At 46.6% G+C, this 22,950-nt stretch overlaps 1 protein-coding gene across 2 annotated transcripts in view; it reads right to left on the bottom strand.

The window, feature by feature from the left end:
- IPPK (inositol-pentakisphosphate 2-kinase) overlaps positions 1-22,950 on the bottom strand; it is a 48,538-nt gene that overhangs the window by 15,575 nt on the left and 10,013 nt on the right. The window contains exons 3-11 of one of the 2 annotated variants that reach the window (XM_020883141.2): positions 21,899-21,994; positions 18,582-18,648; positions 15,651-15,772; positions 14,674-14,763; positions 9,456-9,514; positions 8,965-9,037; positions 5,341-5,620; positions 3,371-3,521; positions 2,558-2,660 (exon numbers count right to left, since the gene is read on the bottom strand). In XM_020883141.2, the coding sequence (XP_020738800.1) occupies positions 2,558-2,660; positions 3,371-3,521; positions 5,341-5,620; positions 8,965-9,037; positions 9,456-9,514; positions 14,674-14,763; positions 15,651-15,772; positions 18,582-18,648; positions 21,899-21,994 (1,041 nt within the window). The remainder of the gene's footprint in view (positions 1-2,557; positions 2,661-3,370; positions 3,522-5,340; positions 5,621-8,964; positions 9,038-9,455; positions 9,515-14,673; positions 14,764-15,650; positions 15,773-18,581; positions 18,649-21,898; positions 21,995-22,950) is intronic. The other variant, XM_020883143.2, reaches the window with a different exon arrangement.

Raw genomic sequence — 22,950 nt, 5'->3', positions numbered from 1 at the left:
CTGAGTTGTGCCCAGTTTCCAACAATTATAATAACAACAGTTACAAACCAGGCTGCAGCGAACACTTCTGCATAGGGTTTTGGGTGAGCCTAAGTCTTCCCTTCTCTGCAACAAATGCCCAGGATTGCAGGTGCTGGGTTATAGTGCCTGTGCATGTTTAGTTCCACAAAACTAGTTTCTCGGCACCAGCGTTCAGCGTTGTCTCAATGTACTTAGTTTAGTCATTCTTAGAGTTGTGTAATGATCACTTGAATCTCTTATAAGATTCCATTTACATATGAAGTAAGAAACTGCAATAAAGTTAAAAAGTAATCCATCCTTATTACAATTTTGAAAAATACAGAAGTGTGTAAAAAAGGAAGTAAACTTCTATGCTTCTTCTCTCGATAAAAGGAATACTGAAAAAAAAAAAAAGGAAAAAAAAAAAATACTGATACTTATTCCTAAATCAATGTACCCAATTTGCAGACAATGTAGGGCAGTCCATCACTTTATTCTGATCGAGGCTCCCTTTTGGATTTCTCCCCACCATGAGGACAGCTCCACCCCCAGACATTTCAGTTAATTCCCTCTGGGCTCTTAGTTTTGAAGGGGACCTCCTCAAAAGCCAAACGGCCACAGAGGAGGGTACACTCAGCCTTGGCCAGAGACAGGAGTGAGGACTCTTTTTCTTCTTTTTTAATTTATTTATTTTAGTTGGAGGCTAATAAGAGTGAGGACTCTTAACAAGAGAGAACCACAGACACATTGTCAGGACCAGGACAGCTTAATCAAGGGCTCCAGGGCAGCCGCCCAGAGGAGGCAGAGATCATTCTGTTTTGTTCCTGTCTTTTCATCAGTTCACTCCCACTAGAACAGTGTTCCTTAACCATTTCAGCATCTTGCGAAACCTCTGACAGCCTAGTGAAGCCTATGGATCCTTCTCAGAAAAACATTTTTTTTTTTCCATTTATTTTTATTACTACAATATTGTAGAGTGGTTAGCCTCCAACTAATAAAAATAAATAGAAAAACATTTTTAAATGCAGAAAAAAAAGAGGGTGACCATGTCAAATACCAAAATATTTTTAAGACAAATATATTACATAGCATTACATAATAAAATCTCAGGAGTGACAAATATAAGGATATCATGAGATATCTATAGGAACTACGGTGTGAAATCAAAAGGTCAGATTTCTCTTAATGGGAAAGTTGGGGGTCCTGTTGACCCTACAGTGGTTGTTGCCACATTTTTAATGGAAGGAAACACTAAACTCAGTCAGAGGTTATGAAAACAAACATGTAAGTTTTTTTTTCCTATCCAAGCTCATGGAGGCCCTGAATGCCCTGATTTCATAGAATCAGAAAGAATAGGATCAGGCCTCTTCCCTAAGAGATTCTCCCAGGGTGCCACTTGGCCTTAAGTAGGAGAAGGAAGGAAGCCAGACACACACAACCACAGGCGGGGGCCTGGGCCCAGAATCCCCCTGAGGGCTGTAGGAGAGATGGTCAGCAGGGTCTGCTCTATGGCTGCTAAGAAGGAAGCACAGGGCAGTGGCGTCAGGTCCTAGACCCCAGCAAAGGCAGGGTGGACAGAAGGCTCGGCTCAGGGTGGCCTGGAGCCGACTGAATGAAGGGGGCTCCTCCCTAGAAGCCAAAGTGACATGTCATCACCTGGCCCAGTCTATCTGGGGGAAACTTTAGCCACTTTTTAAAAAAAATTTTTTAATTGGAGAAAAATTGCTTTACAGTGTCGTGTTGGTTTCTGCTGTGAAAGAAAGTGAATTCACTCAGTCGTGTCCAACTCTTCGCGACCCCATGGACTGCAGCCTCCCAGGCTCCTCCGTCCATGGGATTTTCCAGGCAAGAATACTGGAGAGGGTTGCCACTTCCTTCTCCAGGGGATCTTCCCGACCTGGGTCTCCCGCACTGCAGGCGGACGCTTTACCCTCTGAGCCACCAGGGAAGCCCGGTTTCTGTTGTACAACAATGCAAATCAGTCATAATTATGTGTCTCCTCTCTCTGGGGAGCCTCCCTGCCCTCCCTACATCCTACCCCTCTAAGCTGTCATAGAGCACTAGGCTGGACTCCCTGCATTATAAAGTAGCTTCCCACTAGCTAGTTGTTTTACACATGGTAGTGTATATATATAAACTGGCTCCAGGCCACCCTGGGCCCTACCCTCCCTGCTACCTTCTCAATTTGTCCCACCTTCTCCACCCCTCCACCTCCCGCTCTGTCCACAAGTCTGTTCTCTATATTTGTGTCTTCATTCTTTTCCTGCAAATAGGTTCATCAGTACCATTTTTCTAGATTTCATATGCTGCATTAATATACAATATTTGTTTTTCTCTTTCTGACTTACTCCACTCTGTTTAACAGGCTATAGATTCATCCACCTCACTACAAGTAACTCAAATCTGTTCCTTTTCATTAGCCCCCTTTTTTTTTAATCCATAATTTTTCTGCTTTAACCATCAGGAGTAGGTACTGGAAAACACTTCTTATGAAAATTCTGAGTTAGTGTTAAGAGCCTAAGGAGCACACAGTATGTTTCTGGAAGAGTCTACCCACCTTTGTCAGTGCAAAAGCCACTGTACCATCATCCTCAGTGGAAAGATCAAGCAGCCTCTGGTAAAATGCTTCATCATAAGGCCCATCTATTTGCAATGTTTTTCTGAAGAACAAAGCACAAAAAAACGGGATAGCAAAGCTCCCTGGAAATCATCTGTTAAACTGTTTTCAGTTTAAGAATCATACATCTGTTTTTAAAGAACATTAGCGGATTCATCTCTTCTTAATGCTAAACTGTTATGAAGCGTGAAACTTTTAAACACAGCTTGCAAGACCAGAAACCAGCAGAGCCTGAATGTCTCTTGTTTATGCCAAATGGTGTCGAGGTCAGAGATTCTAGTGAAGAGGTGACAGGAAGGAAGCCAGACCAGGCCACAGCTGCAGCCCCCACCGCAGCCACAGGTGTGGGTCCTTGCAACCCCCTTCAAGACAGACAGGAAATGGACAAGGAAGCGCCTGGAGGCCGAAGCCCAGCTGGGGCCGAGTGAAAGCGGCTCCCTGGTGTGGAGCGGCACTGCCCCCTGCAGGCTCAGCTCCAACTCAGGACATAGAACTGCCTAACACAGGGCCATCAGGACATACTCTCCTTTCTAGAAATGGGAAAGTGATCTCTGATCTGACAGGACCTTGGTCCTCCTTCACATGGCACTGAATCTCCGGGCTGGCCCTGCATCTGGGGGCAGGGAGGGGGTAGCTGGGGTGAGTCATCCTCCTGGGAGGCCTATGCAGTTCTCCCACTGGGTCAACCTCAGGGCTGCTCGGGACCCCACACAGGCCCAGAAAGGGCAGGGGAGCACTGGGTCTAGGCCTCACCTCTCCTCAGGAAACTCCTCCAGGTACCGCTCAACCCGCCGGTACAGAGGGTAGAGGCCTTCGATGTCCAGCAGGTCCAACATCTGCACCTGGAGGGTTTTGTACAGAAGACAGCCCTTCGGTAACCCTGAGCGCTCCGGGGTGTTTTTTCCTACCAAGAACATCAGGGGAAAACGAGAAGTTTACTGTCAAGGACCGAAGAAGGTGGCGGGCACAGGCCGCACCCTGCCTCACGGAGCTGCTGGGGCTGGGCCGAGTGCACGTTCTGGGTCAGGCACAGAAGAGAGGCAGGTCCCACAGCTTCCTGTGTGCGTCTCCCTCCTCTCAACATCCTTCAACCTCCACACCAGCCCAGTCAGAGAGATAACCCTCAGTCTAAAGAAGACTAGGCACAAAATGTAAAACGACCTTGGTAACGTTCTCACATCTGCAAGATGGCATCTGCAGAGCCCAGGGTCGCAGCCTGTGTTGAGAGGTGTAGCCGCGCTGAGCAGGGAGCCATCAGGGCAGGCCCAGTGCAGAAACAAGGTCCATTCCACACTCGAGTGTTCTCAGGGCCTCAAGGGCTGGGGAGACAGAGTCCTAGCTCATGTACCCCACCCTTCAAGGAAACAGCCATGTCCGATGAACGAACAAACATCACCAAGCATGGGTCCAAGCCACAGGGGGCAGCTGTGGCCATGTCCAGTTCTGACACTCTGGCCTCTGACTTCCCACTTCTGGCAAAACACGCTCAGTCACGCAAGACAGAGTGAAAATGCACAGGTCCAGCTAGAAGGGATTTGTTACAATTACAGGTTATTCATACAGTAGAGTATCTAACTTATGGTCAAAAAATAAATTAAAAAAAATAACACGTAGAATATATCGTACATCCCATGGGTCAGACGTGTGTCTGTGTTCGTATGCAGGGAAGGTCTGGAAGAAAAGTCCACAGGGATCTCAGTGACCAGTGTCCACCTGTGTGTCCTTCCAAACAAGTTCTGTCTACTTAAGAGCAGTTAAGTACCCAAACGCATGCATGAGTTTACAAAAATTGTCTGAAATGACTAGGCATCACTTTTGCAAAAAGAAAAATACCCACAAAATTCATCTGTGCAGAACAACATGGCATCGGGGACAAAAGAAGGGTGACTTGTGGCCAGGTAGCTGCATGGCAAAACAACCGCGCCTAAAATCCATGCAGGAGCAAAGCTGCCGTCTTCCTGCGTCACACCCCTACGGCATCCTCAGAGGCTCCAAGAGACTACAGGAATTGTCAGCACAAAAACTGAATAATCTGAATCCTCCTAGTCAGCCCCTCAAAATAAGATCCTGGTTATGGTTCTGCATGCTACATACTTGAGTGTGCTGGTGAGCCCACCAGCAGATGACAAAGGTGGCAAATGAGGAGCCCATGAACCTTCATGGCAAAACCCAAATCAGTCACAAAGTCACCTTGAAGTCTGGATGCCCACTAAGTCAAAGCCAGCCCACGGCAAGTCTGTGAGGAATGGGGCCTTGAGTAGGAGACACCCAGAGTTACAGGTCTCATACATCTGTGTTCACAACCTATCTGCAAATTGCCACCCACTGAGGCCACCCGCCCGCCCTAAAGGGCCTTGCACTGCGCGAGTCCAATATTCTGGGCCTCATTTCTCTCCATCTAAGAGAAAGGCCAAGGAAAACCTACCTCCAGAGTTGCAATGAGATGGAACAATGTAGAGAAACCACAGAGGATGTGCAGACATGTCGGACAACATTTAGGGAAAATCTTATCGCCCAAATATATGCTGCAATTTATAAACCCAGATAAGAGATGGGAAAGGTAATGTCCCCACCTGGGGCTGAGATGATAGGGAGGCCCAGCTTTGGGAGCCCTGACAGGACCAAGGCTGCTCCCACAGAAGCTCCGTGAGGCCAGGCAGGACCCTTGCAGGCCATGCCACGGGCTCTGCTTCCCCTGCGCCCAGCCCGCCAACCAGGCCTACCTTGGCAGCGCAGGCTCCTGCTGAAAGGGCTGGCTTCACAGACGGGTGGGCCCCGCAGCCCAGGCCCCGACCTGAGGGCACCCGCCCGGCCCTTGTCCGAGCCACTCAGTAGCACCCGTGTGATGACACGCACCAGCTCCCGGATCACAGCCCTTGTGCAGTGGGGTCCACTGGCCAGGCCATTGGACGGGAAGAAGAATGGCTTCAGGTGGTGCGCAAGCTCACTCCAGTCAGTCATGGGGCTGCGGGCATCTTTGCAGCCATAAATCAGCTCACCGTTCTTCAGGAAGGGAAAGAGACAGGGAAATGTCAAGTCCAACAGGTTGATAGAAAAATACCTCCGTCCCCACCCACTAGGCAGGCAAAGGTACTTGTTTATACATGCCCCCATTTAGGGTCTCTACCCACCCTCGTGTACCACATTAACTAACCAAGTGGAAAATCCCACTGGGACATGAAAAAGAAGAAAAGTTCTCAAAAACCAAATACCAGAAAGGCCCCAGACCTGAGATACAAACCCTCAGACAGGAACACATGGTAGGCTGGCAACCTCAAACAAACTCAGCCCAAAGCACAAACTCCCAAAGACCCCAGCCTGTTACTGAAGACGCCAGGTGACACTGCGCTACTGAGGGACACACAGTGTCAGCCTGGCCCTGAGCAGGCAAACTGCCAACCACTGTGGGCGCACATTGGCAGCCCGCATCCCAGAGGCCTTCTGTCCTCTGTGAAAGACTAAGCCAGGCTCCAGCCAGGGTGGTTAAGGCCATCAGCATCACTAATACAGAAGTCTTCATTTTGGAGGCCAATCCTGCCTTTTAAAACAAAGTCCAGCAAAGAAACTCCTCATGGCACCAATGATCCTAGGGCTACAGAAAGGGATGCTCAGTAGGTGCAACCCCATGACTTTTTACAGGGGTGTGCAATGTCCAGGAGAAAAGCCCATAAGGGTATCCCTACACCCCTGATCAGCAGTCAATCCCAGGGGAGAGACATTTTCTAGTCTGTGAGAGTGTGGTCAGCACCCTCCAGTAGGTCCCCAGTGGCCTTCATCCCTTGCTGCTCACACCCCATAGTTCTCTCTCCATACCGTGGAGGTTTAGTCTGTGTGACAGAATACAAGTAAAGCCAACAGCATACCCCTGGCAAGATTAAGTTATAAAACAATGCTGTGGATTCTGTCCTGATGATCCTCTTCTCAGATCACAGTAGCCGCACTGAGCCACCATGGAGCTGTGGGGCTGCCTGCCAATGGCTGTGGGGGCACCCTCCGAGCAGCAGAGCCTCTGCCCACCCCCAGCTGAGCCCTCAGATGAGATGCAGCCTTCAGAGGGACCCTGAGCCAGAACCAGCTAGGCTGCTCCTTCTGGCCACAGAAACTGAGATGATAAGCGGCTGTTATGCAGTAGTAGATGATACCATGAGGACGATCCCAGCTCTGCCCCCAGGCTGCAGATAGGGGTCAGTTCAATCCACTAAGAAGCAAGGACGGGGATTCAGCAGTGTGATGCCTCCGTAGGAGTCCCCAGTCAGCGCTGTCAGAGGGCACAGATCTGGGTGCCCAGGGAAATAGGAACACAACTGAGGCCGCTGCTGACCAAAGGACCAGGAGAAACCAACAAGAGATGCTGCCCCTTGACATGGGCCTTACAGAGGGAGGGGGGTGTGCCAGGCAAACGAAAAGCAGGAGCTTCTGGGAGGAAAGCAGGGGAGATGACGTATGGAGCCAAAACCACTCAACGTGAGCTGTGGCCAGGAGGCAGGGCCAGGGCTCAGCCTGCCGTCCAGTGCAGGGGAAGCCTTGGCCCACCATGAAGCTCTCTCCTCCAAGACCATGAGCAGCTGAGTGACCCTGGACAGTAGAAGGCCTCCTCTCCCCAGTGTCTGGAATCCAGGCAGACAGGCATCTTACATATACAAATATGGTTGCTCAAGAACCTCATGTGACATTTGCAGAGAGCTATCGTCCCAGTCTCTATGACAGTCCCACATGGCCCCCACCACATCTCACAAGTGTCCAGCATTAGGGTGGACAGAGCCACAGGCTTGGAGTCTGTGAATAGCATTCAGACAGAAAGGAGAAGGTTCCAACGGCAGAGAATACGGTGTCAGCACGGATCATGATCCAGGAGACCCCTCCACACCCGGAACTTCCCAACAAGGGAGAGCTTGCCAGCACTGCAAAATGTACTGCATTGCTCCTGGTGTTATTTTAAAAAGCCATTCCATGTCACTTCTTTTAATCCATCTCTTTTGAAACTATTATCTTAATCTCTGGATTTCCTCCCAAGCTGAGTTCAACAGAAGCAGCAGATAGCCAGGGTTCTCAGTCCCAGTCCCAGGTCAACTGATCCAAGGGCCAAGTCAGACTCACCACTCAGCTTATGTTGGCCTGACAGGCCAGCCTAAGTGAGGGCAGTCAGAAAAGGGTCCACTTGAGACAAAATGCCAGCCTTACTATAGGTTCCAAATAAATCCCCAGAAGAGAGGGAACTTATCTTTGGCATTTAAATATAAAATTCCTAAAGTCTTTATAAGAGTTGAAAACAAAAACTGATTTTAAAATATGTCCTCTTTTTCTTGATTTGGAAAGGTGGAAGGAGACAAGGTAACGCTGATTCAATACGACCAGATTTTGGAACCACATGGGGAGAAGTGAGTCAAGAACAGGCTTCACTCCCTCATTCCCCAGGCTCACTTCCGAGGCTACCAGTATGCAGAGCAGCACTATCCACACGGAGCAGAATGCAGAGGGCCCCAGGCTGTCCAGACCCAGCAGCCCTGCCACGCCACACAGACCCTCCGCCTGTGAACCTGGAGCCCGTCGCGAGCTCTTGCTTATATGTCACACCTAATAACATAACCAGGGCTGGGAGCAGTTAGTGGTGAGCAGAAAAGATGACAAGGGGGACCCCAGGGGACATATCTCCAACACAAACCGTTTCCCAGATCTGCCCCCTCTTCCTGCACCCCCTCTGCCCACTCCTCTGCCCCTCAGCATCTTGCCCATGTATGCCTGACAGCAGCAGGTCAGGGACCACAGGGCCTGAGCAAGTCCAGTCAGAGTGCCTGAAGCAGGTGGTCATGAGGAAGCAGAAGGTGCCAGTGCCAGATGGTGAGTATGCTGCATGCAGAACCCTTCCCCTACACAATCAGGATGCAGGACAATCGGAGCTGCAGGACTTTGAGAACTCACTAACAGACGAGGAGATCCCCTAATTGTAAGCTCCCTAAGTTAACCGGAAGGGAAGGCACAGGTGTGGCCACCCTTTAGGCTGTCCCGCCCCAGGTCCTACTCCCATCTCAACCACAGAGGACACGTGAGACGCAGTCAGGGCCATGCTTACCCAAGGACCAGAGTCAGGGTCTGTGCCTCGAGTCCGAGGCCACCCAGTGGGCAAGGAGTTACCATTACACACCCCAGGAGTCCCAGGATGACACGTGCTTATGAAATAAGGCTTGGACAAAGGACCCAAAGGATCACACTGAGGCAGCCCCAGTGCAGATGCCCTTGTCTGCAGGTCACAGAGCCCTGTCAGGGACAAGAGCACCAGGGCTTCATCCAGCTCAGCTCAGACACCCACTGGACCCACCCAAAAGCCATAAAATAGAAGCAACTTTTACCTTAAAGATCTTTAAGTTGTTCTGTGCCTCCTGTAACAAGCTTTTCAAAGCAAAGTACATTCTCTGTTTATTTCTAAAAAGAGAAAGTATTATTGACAGTTAGAGCAGACTTTGCATTTGCCTGCCTGTGGCTCAGGGGACATGACCAAGAGTTGCCACTTGAGGTCTCCAAGCTTTGCAGATTAAGGAGCTGTATTCTCCCCAGCCCTCTTCAGAGAGGCGCCCCCGTCACCGCCCCTAACCCCCACCCTTCTCTCTGCCCCTTCCTCTGGCAACAACTCCCCAGCCACTGGCAATCTGCAGGAACCTATTGAGGCAATGCTGACCCCAGGCAAGAACCCTGAGCCCTGCCCAGGGCCCTGCTTTCTGCAAGCAAGTAGCCCCTACCTGGCAGAATGCACCCTCCACCCCCCACTACACAGAATGCCACACACCCCACCACCACCACCAAGAAAGGCAGCACTAGGGACAAAGGAGAAGTATTCTCTTACCCTGAGTAGAGATCGAGAGGACAGTATTTACTTATCTGCTTCCACTTCCCAGTTGCTACCTGTTAAGAGATCACCACAGGGTGTCAGTGATTGGATTGGGGAAGCACATTGGGCTAACTCTCACACAGAAAAGAGCTCAAGTGGCTGTGAGAGAACCAAGGCAGCTGAGGGCCCAGCAGGTGACACCACCTCCAGGTGCGTATCACTAGCCGGCGCAGGGAGCTTGACTCTGACTCCAAGAAACCTCGGCCCTCCTCTGAGAGCCTCACATAGCTGCCAGCCCTCCACATGAGCAGAGAAATGGCAGCAGGCACCTTTGTAAGATGCCATGGCTAAATTTTGCTAATCAGAGAACAAATCTTTACAATTATAATATCCAGGAAAGGTAGGTTGCACCCAACTAGCAATTTCATGTTGTAGGTGAGAAGACAAATTGGCACAACCTTTGAAAGGCAGCTTGCTGGTTTCCATCAAAATTTTAAAGATGGATGCCCCCTGGTTTGGCAAATCTATGAGGAATCACTGGGTCAGGGATGTTCACTGCGACATGTGAAACAACCTGTGAAACACAGCAAGACCTAGAAACATCTAAATAAATCAAAGCACATCTGCTCTTATGGACTAGGACACAGCAAGCCACATGTTGAATGAAAGAATCGATAAATAATATGCAGCCAGTAACAGACAGAGACAAAATCACAAATATTTATTCAAAGAGAAAAGCAAATGGCAGAACAATGCATATGAAATAACTTGCTTTAAAAAGAAAAAAAGGATATGTGCATCTATACATGCATTATCCAAATATGCAACAAAAAACCTTGACAGATATGTGAGAAACAATCTTCAAGGATTATTCAAGTGAAAAAAATCAATTAGCAGAATAATTGCTTATGGCAAGAAAAAAAAGACAGGACTCAAATGACTAAGAATGAAAGAAAATAAAGTACTATCAATCTTGCAGGAATAAAAATAAGTTTAAAGGAATGCTGTGAACAGTTATATGCCAACAAATTATGTGAAATGAACAAATTCTTTAGAAACATACAGCTACCAAAACTGACTCAAGAAGAAATAGAGAATCTAAACAGACATAACAAAAGACTGAATCAGTAATCAAAAATTTTTCAACAAAGAAAACCCCAGGGCCAGATGGCTTTGCTACTGAATTCCACTAAATGTTTAAAGAAAAATCAACACCAATACTCAAAACTCTTCCAAAAAACTGAAGAGTAAAAGATGGAAAATCTTCCGAATTCATTCTATCAAGCCAATTATCATCCTGGTACCAAAACTAGACAAAAACATCACTAGAAAAAAACTACAAATATCCCTCAAGAAAAAATCCTCAACAAAAACTAACAAACCAAAATAAGTAGCATACTAAAGAGATTACACACCTTCATCAAGTGGCATTTATCTACCAAATACAAGGGTGGTTCAACATATGAAAATCAATCAACATAATACACTATATTAATAGAAAGAGGAAAATACCTCATGATCATCTCAACAGATGCAAGACAAGCATGTGACAAAATCTAACATTCTTTCATGATTTAAAAAGCAAACTCTAAAAAAAAAAAAAAAATTGACAAACTTACAGTGAGAACATTACATTCCACAGTGAAAAACCAAAAGCTTTACCCCTCAAGACCAGGAACAAGATAAGGATAACCACTCTTACTACTTCTATATAATATTGTACTTATAATTAAAATCAGAATTACCATATGACTCAGTACTACTACTTCTGGGTTTATACCAAAAAAAACTGAAAGCACAGTCTCAAAGAAATATTTGTACAACCATGTTCACAGAAGTATTATTCACAATAGGCAAGAAATGGGAGCAGCCCAAGTGACCATCAATGGATGAATGGGATAAACCAAATATATTATACACATTCAATGGGTATTATGCAGCCTTAAGAAGGAAGAAACTTCTGATACAAGCTACAGTATGGATGAATCTTGAGGACATTATGGTAAGTGAAATAAATCAGTCACAAAAGGACAAATACTGTATGATTCCACATATATGAAGTACCTACAGTAGTCAAATTCACAGAGATAGTAACTACAATGGTGGGTGCCAGGGGCCTGAGAAAGGAAGAAATGTGTTATTTTATGGATGTAGAGTTTCAGTTTTACAAAACAAAAAACATTCTGGAAATGGACGGTAATGACAGTTGTACAACAATGTAAATGTACTTAATACCTCTTAATTGTACACTTAATGGTTAAGATGGTAAATTTTATGTCATGTATATTTCATTACAATTAAATACACATATTTATTTCAAAAAATTAACTGTATTTCTATGCAATAAACAACTTGAAAATGACATTTTTAAAAATTCTATTTACAATGCTTAGTCACTCAGTCATGTCCAACTCTCTGTGACCCCACAGACTGTAGCCCGTCAGGCTCCCCTGCCCATGGGATTCTTCAGGTAAGAGTACTGGAGTGGGTTGCCATTTCCTTCTCCAGCGGATCTTCCTGACCCAGGGAACCCAGGTCTCCTGCATTGCAGGCTGCTTCCCTACCATCTGAGCCATCAGGAAAGCCCCTACTTACAATGGCATCTCCAAGAACAAAACATTTAGGATAAGTTCAACAAAGGAAATGTAAGACCTATATGCTGAAAACTTTATAACATTTCTGAAAGAAACTAAAGACCTAAATAAATGAAAAAACCCTGCATTCACAGAGTACTAATACTGGTAAGGGAGCAACACTTCCCACACAAATGTGCAGCACAATGATTCCCTGTCAAAATCTCAGCTGGTCTCTTGGAAATCATGAAGCTTAAAGACATCTATATTGGCAAGGAAAAAGGAAAACTCTATTCACAGATGACACAATTCCATACATAGAAGATTCCAAAGAATTTACAAAGAAAGCTACCAGAGCTCATAAATAAATGCAGCAAAGTTGTAGGGTACAACACACATATTAGTTGTGTTTCTATACTCCAGCAACAAACAAACCAAAAAGGAAATTAAGGAAGCAGTTCTATTTATAACATTTACATTATAACATTTATAATATTCCAAAAGAATAAAATACCTAGATAAAAATTTAACCAAAGTGGCAAAAGACTGGTACACTGAAAACTATAAAATGTTGCTGAAAGAAAAAGAAAACCTAAATGAATGGAAAGACAGCTGTGTTCATGGATTATAAGACTTAGTATTATTAAGATGGCAAGGCTTCCCTGGTGGCTCAGACGGTTAGAATCTGCCTGCAATGCAGGAGGCACAGGTTTGATCCCTGGGTTGGGAAGATCCCAAGGGAATGGCCACCCAGTCCAGTATTCTTGCCTGGAGAATTCCACAGACAGAGGTTCCTGGCAGGCTATACAATACCATGGGGTCATAAAGAGTAGGACACAACTGAGTGACTAACACTTATACACTATCCAAAGTGATCTATAGCTTCCTGTAATTTCTGTTAAAATTCCAACTGCAATTTTCTGCAGTTACAAAAAATCCAACTCTCAAAATCATATGTAATTGTAAGGAGCCTCAAATAGCCAAAACAATCTTGAAAAAGAAAACAAAGCTAGAAGACTAATACTTCCTGATATCAACAAGAGTGGCCTAAGGACAGACCAATAGAAAGAAGGTCAGAATTAATATAAGAATTAATATAAAGCCAATAAATCCACCAACACCAATCAATGGAGAAATGACAGTCTTTTCACAAGTGGTGCTGGAAAAACTGGATATCACATGTAAAAGAATGAAGCTGGACCCTTAGCTAACACCAAATATAAAAACTAACTCAAAACAGATCAAAGACCAAAACAAAAGAGCTAAAACGATAAAACTCTTAGAAGAAAACATATGGGAAAAGCATATGACCTTAGTTTAGGTAACGATTTCTTGAATATGAAAGCAAAGGCATTAGGCAACAAAAGTAAAAAAAGACAAACTAGACTTTATCAAAATTTAAAACTTTTGTGCAACTCTGTCAACAGAGTAAAAAGGCAACTGACAGAATCAGAGAAAATATTTGCAAATCACATATCTGATAAAGAGATTAATATCCAAAATATACAAAGGACCCCTAAAACAAATAAAAAAATCACAACTCATTTCAAAAGTGGGTGAGGAATTTGAATACACATTTCTCCAAAGAAGACATACAAATGGCCAATAAGCACACGAACAGATGTTCAACATCACTAACAGTTAGAGAAATGCAAATAAAAATCACTTGAGATACTACTTTGTATCCATTAGGATGACTATAATCACAAACAGGGATAATAATTAGTGCTGGTGAAGCGAGGATGTGCAGAAACTGGAGCCCTCATACATTTGTTGCTGATGTTGTTCACTTGCTAAGTCATGTCAGACTTTTTGCAACCCTATGAACTACAGCATGCCAGGCTTCCCTGTCCTTCACTATCTCCCAAAATTTGCATTTATGGTCTTTCTTTATGATCCAGCTCTCACATTCGTTCACTGCTGGGGGGAATACAGAACTGTGCTACAGCTATGCAAAACAGTCTACCATTTCCTCAAAACTTTAAACAGAATTTCCCCCAAGACCCAGCAATTCCACTCCTAGGAATATACCCAAGAGAACTGAAAAGAGTGACTCAAACATTTACATGTACACATACATTTATAGCAACATTACTCACAGTAGCCAAAATGAAAAAGCCATATGTCCATCAATAGATGAATGGATAAACAAGATGTTCCCATACAATGGAGGATTATTCAGTCATAAAAAGAATGCAGTGCTGATAAATGCCACAGCATGTATTAACCTCAAAAATATTATGTTAACTAAAAGAAGACAGTCACAAATAGCCATAATTTGTGTGATTCCATTTGTATGAAATGTCCAGAATAAGCAAATCCACAGATTCGGTAGTTGCCAAGGGTTGGCAGGACAACAAGTGACTAATGATGGGCACAGGACTTCTTTTTGAGGTGATGAAATGTTCTGGAATTAGATAGTGGTAATGGTTGTACAATCTTATGAATAGACTAAAATCTGCAGGATTATACACTTTAAAAGGGTAAACCTTAGGATATATATAACTATCTCAATTAAGAAGAAAAAGATGAACTACTTTTGAAATAAAAAGTAAACAGTATCTCCATTTTATTTCATTCCTCTAAAAACTCTAGATGACCCAGCCATTTACCCCAAGGCTCTGTGCAGTGAGAGAACCCAGCTGGCCAACTCTTCCTACCTTGAGGTGCTGGTGCATGCAGTAACGACACACCTTATGCTTCATTTCATGTGTAACATCACTGGAGAAGGGAATAAACCCACATTTGGGCTGCAAAACAGATAAGGAAGAAAAAATGCTTAGGGAGAAAACACATACCTTCAGGTAGACATATAACTACAGGATAATGAAGTGCAATTCCCAGGAGAATCAGGAAATGTTAGCTCTAAACATTCCCAAAAGTTGCTTTTATCATCAGTCCCCAGTGGGAATTGATGCCGCCCTTGTTGTATCCTATAAATATCTCTTTGCCACTGGAGAATCCACCCAGAACTCTCACTGGAGAAGAACAACGAGGCCTCAGTTGCTGGCTTGACAAAGTGGAACACAGAGTAACCCTGTGTTTTCATCGTAGAACAAGACTGGAAAGACTCTATGAGTGCAGATCTGTCCCACACTCTCAGCTCCAAGAAGCGGAGTCTCTCTGATAAGACTGCGTGAACAGAATGACAGAATGGTGCTCATCTGGTTCCTGGGATCCCAGAATGTCTGAAATTCTGGTTGGCTTTTAAAATCCAGAGTTTTCACATACAGTATGTAAGACCACTGCCTAGTGTCAGGGCACTGAATCATTTGTGACGTCTGAGACATTCGCCTCTGTTTAGAGAAGCAGAACATCGTCCACACTGAACACCCTGAGCGTGAACGCTCAGGGCCAAGAGCATGACCCAGAAGTCACCACCAGGGGTCTGGAGAAAGGAAACAACGAGATACCGGGAAGGCTTCCTGAGGGAGACTCAGGCGGCCACTCTGTACAGGGAGCCATGAGGTGAGGCAGGGGAGTGACCCTTATCCAGTAGTCACTGACCTCCACAAGACAAGCAACATCCTTTGGAGCCCCACCTCAAGGTGGGGAAAGCGCACTCCAGGCAGATGACCCATGGATTTACAAGTTCTCCTTTCTCCCCAATACCATTTCCCCTTTAACAAATATTCACCTTGATCTCCACACACAGAATCGGCCGGTGCTCTGCAAAACGGTAGGTCTGAAGTCTGGCTAAGTTGGGAAGGCACAGAGCATAGCCACTGAGAGTGTCCAGGTCCTTGTCACAGCGAGATTCTGGAAAACAGAGCAAGGAAAATAACTGAGCGTCAGTACAAGAGTGACGAACAACTCCATGGCAACCTGGACTCCTGTTGCGGGAAGCATCAACTCGGCCTCAGCTTTTGGGAGGTCACCTCTAAAACTTGGGTTATCCTGCCTGACGAGTCTACGTAAGGACCTAGAGTCACACAAGTATAATCTGTGATTCCTGGTAGGAGTTTGGACCTCGTAGTTAACCAGCTCCACCTCCAGAGGGGCTGGAGGTTGAGGGCAGCCACACAACACAGGTGGCCAGCTGTGTCTACATGCCCAAGTCCCAGCAAAAACCTTGACCCCTCTTCTCTCAGCTGGTTTTAATTTGTGTCCCTAAGCCATAACCATGAGAATAACAGTGAGTTCTGTGGGTCCTCCTAGCAAATTATCAGACCTCAGGTTGGTCCTGGGGACCCCCAAATATGCTGCTGCCATCAAAAGTGAGAGTGATCTTGGGAACTGCCCCCCAATTCTGTTGATTCCCTTAACCCAGAAGTTCAGAGAGGACGGTGGCAACAGCCACTACCTTCCTTTTAAAGCTTCCTTCAGAATATTCAAACACTAACATTTCCTCAGCACTGACTACTAGAAGTTATACTGTGGACAGTCACATAAGATGTGGCCTCTAGATCCCAGAGAAGTCACCTTCCTCCTTCCCCACAACAAGGCTGAGTATGAATCACTGTTACACCAAGGGACAGTCTTATTACTGTTAAGCAGTATAACCGCTGATTGTAAAACCAATGATGCTCCATGGCACTAGTAACTAGAAGGCAGAATCACAGCAGGCCTCAGTCTGTCTAGATGAGGAAACCAGAGCCAAGACACAGTCCAGGTTTTGAACAAGGCTGCTGTCTCCTTCCCCTTCATTGGCCGTTTCCACCCATGAAGCCCTGCTCCTCACTGCTCCCCAAACCAGGGGCTCCAGGGCACAGTATCCTGTTTTCTTTCATTTTCCTAATCAAATAGAGAAAAAATTTCATATTGGCTTACTACACACTCTGACTGCCTGGCTGTGATTTAGGAAGAGACATGTCACTCCTTAACAACATAAATTTTGCATCCCTGTCTCTTGACTATGAAAGGAAAAGCTTTAACATGGTTAGTGTCATTACTGTGACGAATAAGTGTAGGGGAAGTACCTGAGGTGTGGAGGGAAAATACCTGAGCTGATGGGGGAGAAGTTATGTGAGGTGATGGGAAGGGGCAGTTATGAGAGGTGATGGGGTGATATATGAGGTGATGGGAGGGAGGGTATGTGAGGTAATGAGGGAAGATATGTGAGGTGATGGGGGAGGTATATGAGGAGATGAGGGTATGTAAGGGGTATGATAGGGAGAGGGTATGGGAGATGGTAGGATGGTAGGAGAGGATGTGAGGTCTTAGGGGAAAGTATGGCAGGTGATGGGGAGAGTATGGGAGGTGATGGGGGAGGGTGTGTGAGGGGATGGGGAAAATATATGAGGTGATGGGGGATGTATGTGAGGAGATAGAAAGTATGTGAGGTGATGGGGAGAGGGTACAGGACATAATGGGCAGAGAACACCTAAGATAATAGGGGAAGGTATGGGAGGTGATGGGGGGGTATGTGAGGTGATAGGGAGAGGATATGGGAGATGATGGGAGGTATGCAAGGTGACGGGTGAAGGTATGGGAGGTGATGGGGCTATGTGAGGTGATGAGGGAAGGTATGGGAGGTGATGTGGGGAGGTATGAGGAGATGAGGGGTATGTGATATAATGGGGAGAGGGTATGGGAAATGATGAGGGGAGGGTATGGGAGATGATGAGGGAAGGGTATGGGAAGTGATGGGGGAAGACAGGTGATTGGGGAAGGTATGTGAGGTGATGGGGGAAAGTATGTGAGGTGATGGGGGAAAGTATGTGAGGTGATGGGGGAAGACAGGTAATTGGGGGAAGGTATGGGACGTGATGCGGGAGGTATGTGAGGTGATTGGGGAAGGTGATGGGGGTGGTCTGTGAGATGATGGGGGGTATGTGAGGTGATGGAAGAAGGTACTGGAGGTGATGGGGGGTGCTATGTGTGGTAATTGGTTTGATAGGGGAACATATTAGTGATGATGGGGAAGGTATGGCCAGTGGGGAAAGGTACAGAAGGTGAAGGGGGAAAGTCTGGGAGATGAGGAGAAGCAAGTATATATGGGGGGAGGGGTACATTTCTACTGCTGGGTAGAATCATGTGTGGTGATGGAGGAAGCTATGTATGGTGATCCAGTTCCAGTTCTGTCCCTCAGTCGTGTCTGACTCTTTATGACCCCATGAACCAAAGCACACCAGGCCTCCCTGTCCATCACCAACTCCCGGAATTCAGGGAAGTAAGTGAGGTGTGGTGGGAGGTACAAAAACTCAAGTCTCCCAGCTTACCTCAAGAGGCTAAGCAGATTGGGTGGTGCTGGCTTCTGAAAGAAGGGCCTCAGGACTGCCCTCCTCTAGGGCCTGGCCCACCCTCCACAGCTCAGGTCTGCTCTGGTTTTCTTTTGGACTCCTCCAGACCACCCTAGAGCCCACCTTCCTTTCCCTAACTCTCCTCCATCTCCTTCAGCTATCTTTTGCCCCTCAAAGGCATTTTTATTTTTATGAATTAGTTCTTGGTCATATACTCCCTGCAGTGATCTGCATATTTGACACCCAGAATTGTATTCACAAACTCCTAGGATTTCTACCCCTGATAATGAAGTTCCTGGCAAAAGAGTTGCTAAAAACTGTATCTATCTAACATCAAACACTTTTCAAATGGAATATTATAAATTTTGTAAGTTAGAAACCCTTACCTGGTCTTTCACATTGTATCTTTAAACAAAGCTGTTTCACAAAATCTAAAGGCAGCTGAACAACTTCCTGTAAGAGCAAATAAGAAATACTCAGTGTGTGTTACACAACAAGGGAAACGTACTTAATGCCACAGAACCACAAACTTTAAAATGGTTAAAATGGTAAGCTTTATGTTATGTATATTTTACCACATTAAAAAAACACTCAGTATGTAAGTTTTGGGAATAAAAGCTGCTCTGTTATTTTAAGGACATGTCCAGATTATGTCCAACTCTTTGGGACCCCATGGACTGTAGCCCACCATGCTCCTCTGTCCATGGAATTTTCCAGGCAAGAAATACTGGAGTGGGCTGCCATTTCCTTCTCCAGGGGATCTTCCCGACCCAAGGATCGAACCTACATCTCCTGTGTCTCCTGCGCTGATTGGTGGGTTCTTCACCACTAACGTCTCTGTACACTAACAGGAAGAGGCCCTCCTCAGGGTGGCTGGTGTCCACAGTGGCAGTGGCTAGCAGTGTACCCAATGTCACCCACAATCAGTCTCCAGAGAACGCTCCTCAGGCAGCTCTGTGTTCTCACAGAGACCTCATCCTCATTCTTCAGGGGTCTGTGGATGGCAGGATAGGGGCCCGAGACAGCCCTCTGCCTGCAAAAACATCCTCACCAGTGGTCTCCTCGGGCGACCTGAGGCTTCTCACATTCCCATCTGAGAAGCAGCTCAAGGAACAGGGTCTGATCAAATATTAATCTCTGGGTAAGGGATTTCCCTCATGGCCCAGTGGCTTAGACTCCCCACTCCCACATGCAGGGGGCCAGGGTTCGAGCCCTGGTCAGGAAACTAGATCCCACATGCCACAACTGAAAAGATCCTGCAAGGTGCAGCTAAGGATCCCACATGCCACAGCAAAGATCAAAGATCCCATGTGCTACAACTAAATCCCAGCGTAGCCTAATAAAATAAACTTTAAAAAAAATAAAATCCCAGGTGAGACGTCCTGTGCCCCCGTCAGCTACAGGATGGCCAATATTTGGTGCATTTGGGCAAAAAACAAAGAAGCAACTTCTTTCTGCTTTGCTGTTTCTTTGCAATCTCCCAAACTAAGAGTTTCTATTTAATCCACATTGCTCACAATTTTCCCTGTATTTCCAGGGTGGCAGAATTCTGACTTCTAAAGAATCCCAAGGGAATGGAAGAGACTGGCCTAGAAAGAAGATGCTGGAATCCTGTCCATTTACATGCCACACCTTCTCCATCACGCCCTGTCCCACCTAACCTCCAACTCACAGGAAGACAGGCCCAGATCAGTCCCCAAACCAGCCAGGCAGGGTTGGAGGCAGCACGGCACAAGGGGTGTGTCTGTCTCTCTATCTGAGCCTTGCTCTCACCACTGGGCTAGTCATTTCTCATCTCAAGACACAGAAGAGGGAAACACTATTAACAGGGCTCCCCTCTAACCTAGCTCATGTCATCAGGAGGAGAAAACCATATCGTTTACAAATGCTGATTCTGCCTTAATATGGTCCTATTCGGACCAGAGACGTGCTCTGTATCCCACGTTCAACAGTGCTGGGCCTGAGAGGCGGTCCTCTCACTACCACAGCCACCTGGAGGAAAAGCAGGTTGTGCTTCACTCTGGCAGTGTCTTCGTGCGAAGGAGGTATGTCAACAGGGTGAATATTCCCAAAATGGGACCTTGGGAATCCACCTCACAGGCCCAGAGCGTTGTCCACTGTGGACAAACAGAATCAAACTTGGGAGTCAGAGCATGCCCGAGGCCCTGAAGGGACATCCCAGTGCTATTCCCACCTGCCAGGCTGCCGCTGGCTGGACCCGCAAGCTCCTCACCACTCTTCTTCACCACTGGCCCTTCCTGGAAGAAAGGTCTAGAGCTCCTGAGTGAGACAGAGAAACACTCCCACTTGGTCAGATGAGCATCCTCTTGCCCCAAGAAGGACACTGATAGTCGGCACACCTGCATTCTCTCAGACACCGTTCAGGCCAAGAAGTAGGTGGCGCCCAGCACACACTTACTCAGGCTCTCACAGGCAGTCGGTTTCAGGCTTTCACAATTTAACAGGACAGCTGGGGAGGGGTGGTGCCGGCCCCCAGGATGGCCTCAGTGGCCTTTGCCTCTGTGTAGTCCCATACTGCCTAGAATTGATCTGTGGAGACCCCAGGATTCTGTGGAAATGACAGACACAACTTCTCGACAGGTCATCTCAGACTGCGCACTGGGAGAGTCAGGACCGAGCCACAAGGATGCTCAGAGCCCTGCAGAGAGTCCACATGGGGAGCTGCTGAGCCCAGCCAACAGGTCAGCAGCCAGCACCACACTGCAAGCTCCATGGCTCTGGGCCACCCTGGAAGAGGATCCTCAGCCCCAGTCTTCAGAGAAGACCACAGCCCTAAGGACCCCAGAGAAGCACCACCCACAGTAGATCCTAAGCTGTCCAAGGAGGACACTTTGCTGTCAGAGCCATTTAAAATTCTACTTTGCCAGGTGATCCTTAAGCTTCAAAGAAACATTCACTGAACCTTCTTGGTATCATTTTTCTCAAGATGCACACAAGGTACAGAACGCGCAAAGCAGGCAGCATTACTCCCCCTGTTCAAAACGACAAATCTGATCATCTGTTCAGGGTTCTGATCTAAGACAAACAGAAGGCCAGCAGAAGCAGAGGAGCAGCAGGGATCAAAGCCAAGGCGTAAGAATGACTGTCCCAGACACGGACCACGGCCATCTGCTCTGAGGGTTGCCAGGATCACAGGGCCACTCCACTGAGGCTTCTTATGCTGCCCTCACCATGAGCATCCAAACAGCAGACCTTGCCTGAAACAAGTACTCCTCTCCGTGAGTGAGACCACCTGCAGGCAGGTGGACGCCATCACCCCACCTGAGCTTCAGCTGGGGTCTCCCACGAGACCAGGTCACACCTCCCAGTATGGGGGCCCGCTTTTCTCCCTACCTTGCTCTGAGGGGCCCATCAAAGATCCAGGCTGCTGCCTGCACCTCACTCAAGAGCTCTCACCAACTTGAGTGCCCCCCTGAGGGTGGAGTGGTGGAGTCCCAGGGGCCCCAGCAAGTTAAAGTCTGACAAAGTATCTCAGAATCCCATGCTTCTCAGCTAGCAAATGAAAATAGCAGGATCTGCTCTGCTACCTCATGGGGCAAAAATGAGAAAAGCACTTGGAAACTTTGTAACTAACATAAGAGGTTACTGTGAAGCACAAACTTTCAAACTATAATTGAGGAGTTGGTATTTTGATACAGAATGTGCCCATGAATTTAGACTACATTTAAAAAAGATCACTTACCCCACAATGAACATAGTTCTCACCCAAAAACTCTTTCATGACATTTTTGCCAAAGTCCACTATGTTCTGTAGGTGCTGAAATATTTCTTCCGAGGTCTGTAAAAGAGAACGACAAGAAGGCCTCAATGCCCAGGAGCTCCTAGAAAGCAGACTCTGATACCACCATGAGCCCCTGTCACATACAGGGCTGCCAAATACGTGGCCACAAAAAACCACCAGTGGCCCTGGACCCAGAGGAAGGTAAGCCCCACCATGAAGACTACCATACTCAATGGAGTGTCTGTCCCCAAGGGCCCCTGGACCACCTCTGCATTCTACTCAGGGCCCCATGTGATTCTGAAGCTGTAAGAGTAAGAACTCTATCTGTGGCCCTGCCTTCCTCACACCAGGAACATAGGTGAATTCCACCTGTGGCCTGTGCACACCTTCTGAGGAATTTGACTTTAAAAATCTTTCCCATCCAAAAATTACTAGACATTTAGATTTTATTCTTCACCCTCTAAATGTAGAAATAAAACACTTTCACCCCAGAGGTTCTTAAAGAGTTGATGAGCTGTGAGATTTAAGTGAGCTAGAAAATCGATCTTGTACCCCTCACTCTGACCCAAGGCAAGGAGAAAGGGTTGATCACAGGTCTCCCTCAGGAGCGAGAGGGCTGTCTTCATCAACAGCGGGCTGAGAGGTGCCTGACACATGGCTCAAGCTCTGAGAAGGTCTTGGTCTGAGCTGCTACGCATGCACCATAACACAGGCAGACCACAGCCTGCATCCCAAGGAACTACTGCGTTAGGATGAAGCCTGGCAAAAAACTCCATAACACATCCAGTGGTTCTGTAGAGCTGTGGCCACAGGCTTCTGACAAAAAGGTCTTATTGTTGACAGAATTAACAGACACAATTTCCCACAAATTATGCAGCTGGCATCACATAGAGCCAGTTATATATCAACAACAACAAAAAAAACAGCAAACTGTTGCCTTGAAAGACATTACCTTAATCAATGTAAAGAGGAAGAACTGAAAATAAAGGCATCCAGAGAACTCTGACCCTTCA

This window comes from Odocoileus virginianus, chromosome 31 (assembly GCF_023699985.2).
Source record: "Odocoileus virginianus isolate 20LAN1187 ecotype Illinois chromosome 31, Ovbor_1.2, whole genome shotgun sequence".
Classification (NCBI taxonomy): domain Eukaryota; kingdom Metazoa; phylum Chordata; class Mammalia; order Artiodactyla; family Cervidae; genus Odocoileus; species Odocoileus virginianus.
This window is presented reverse-complemented; position numbering and strand designations above follow the sequence as displayed.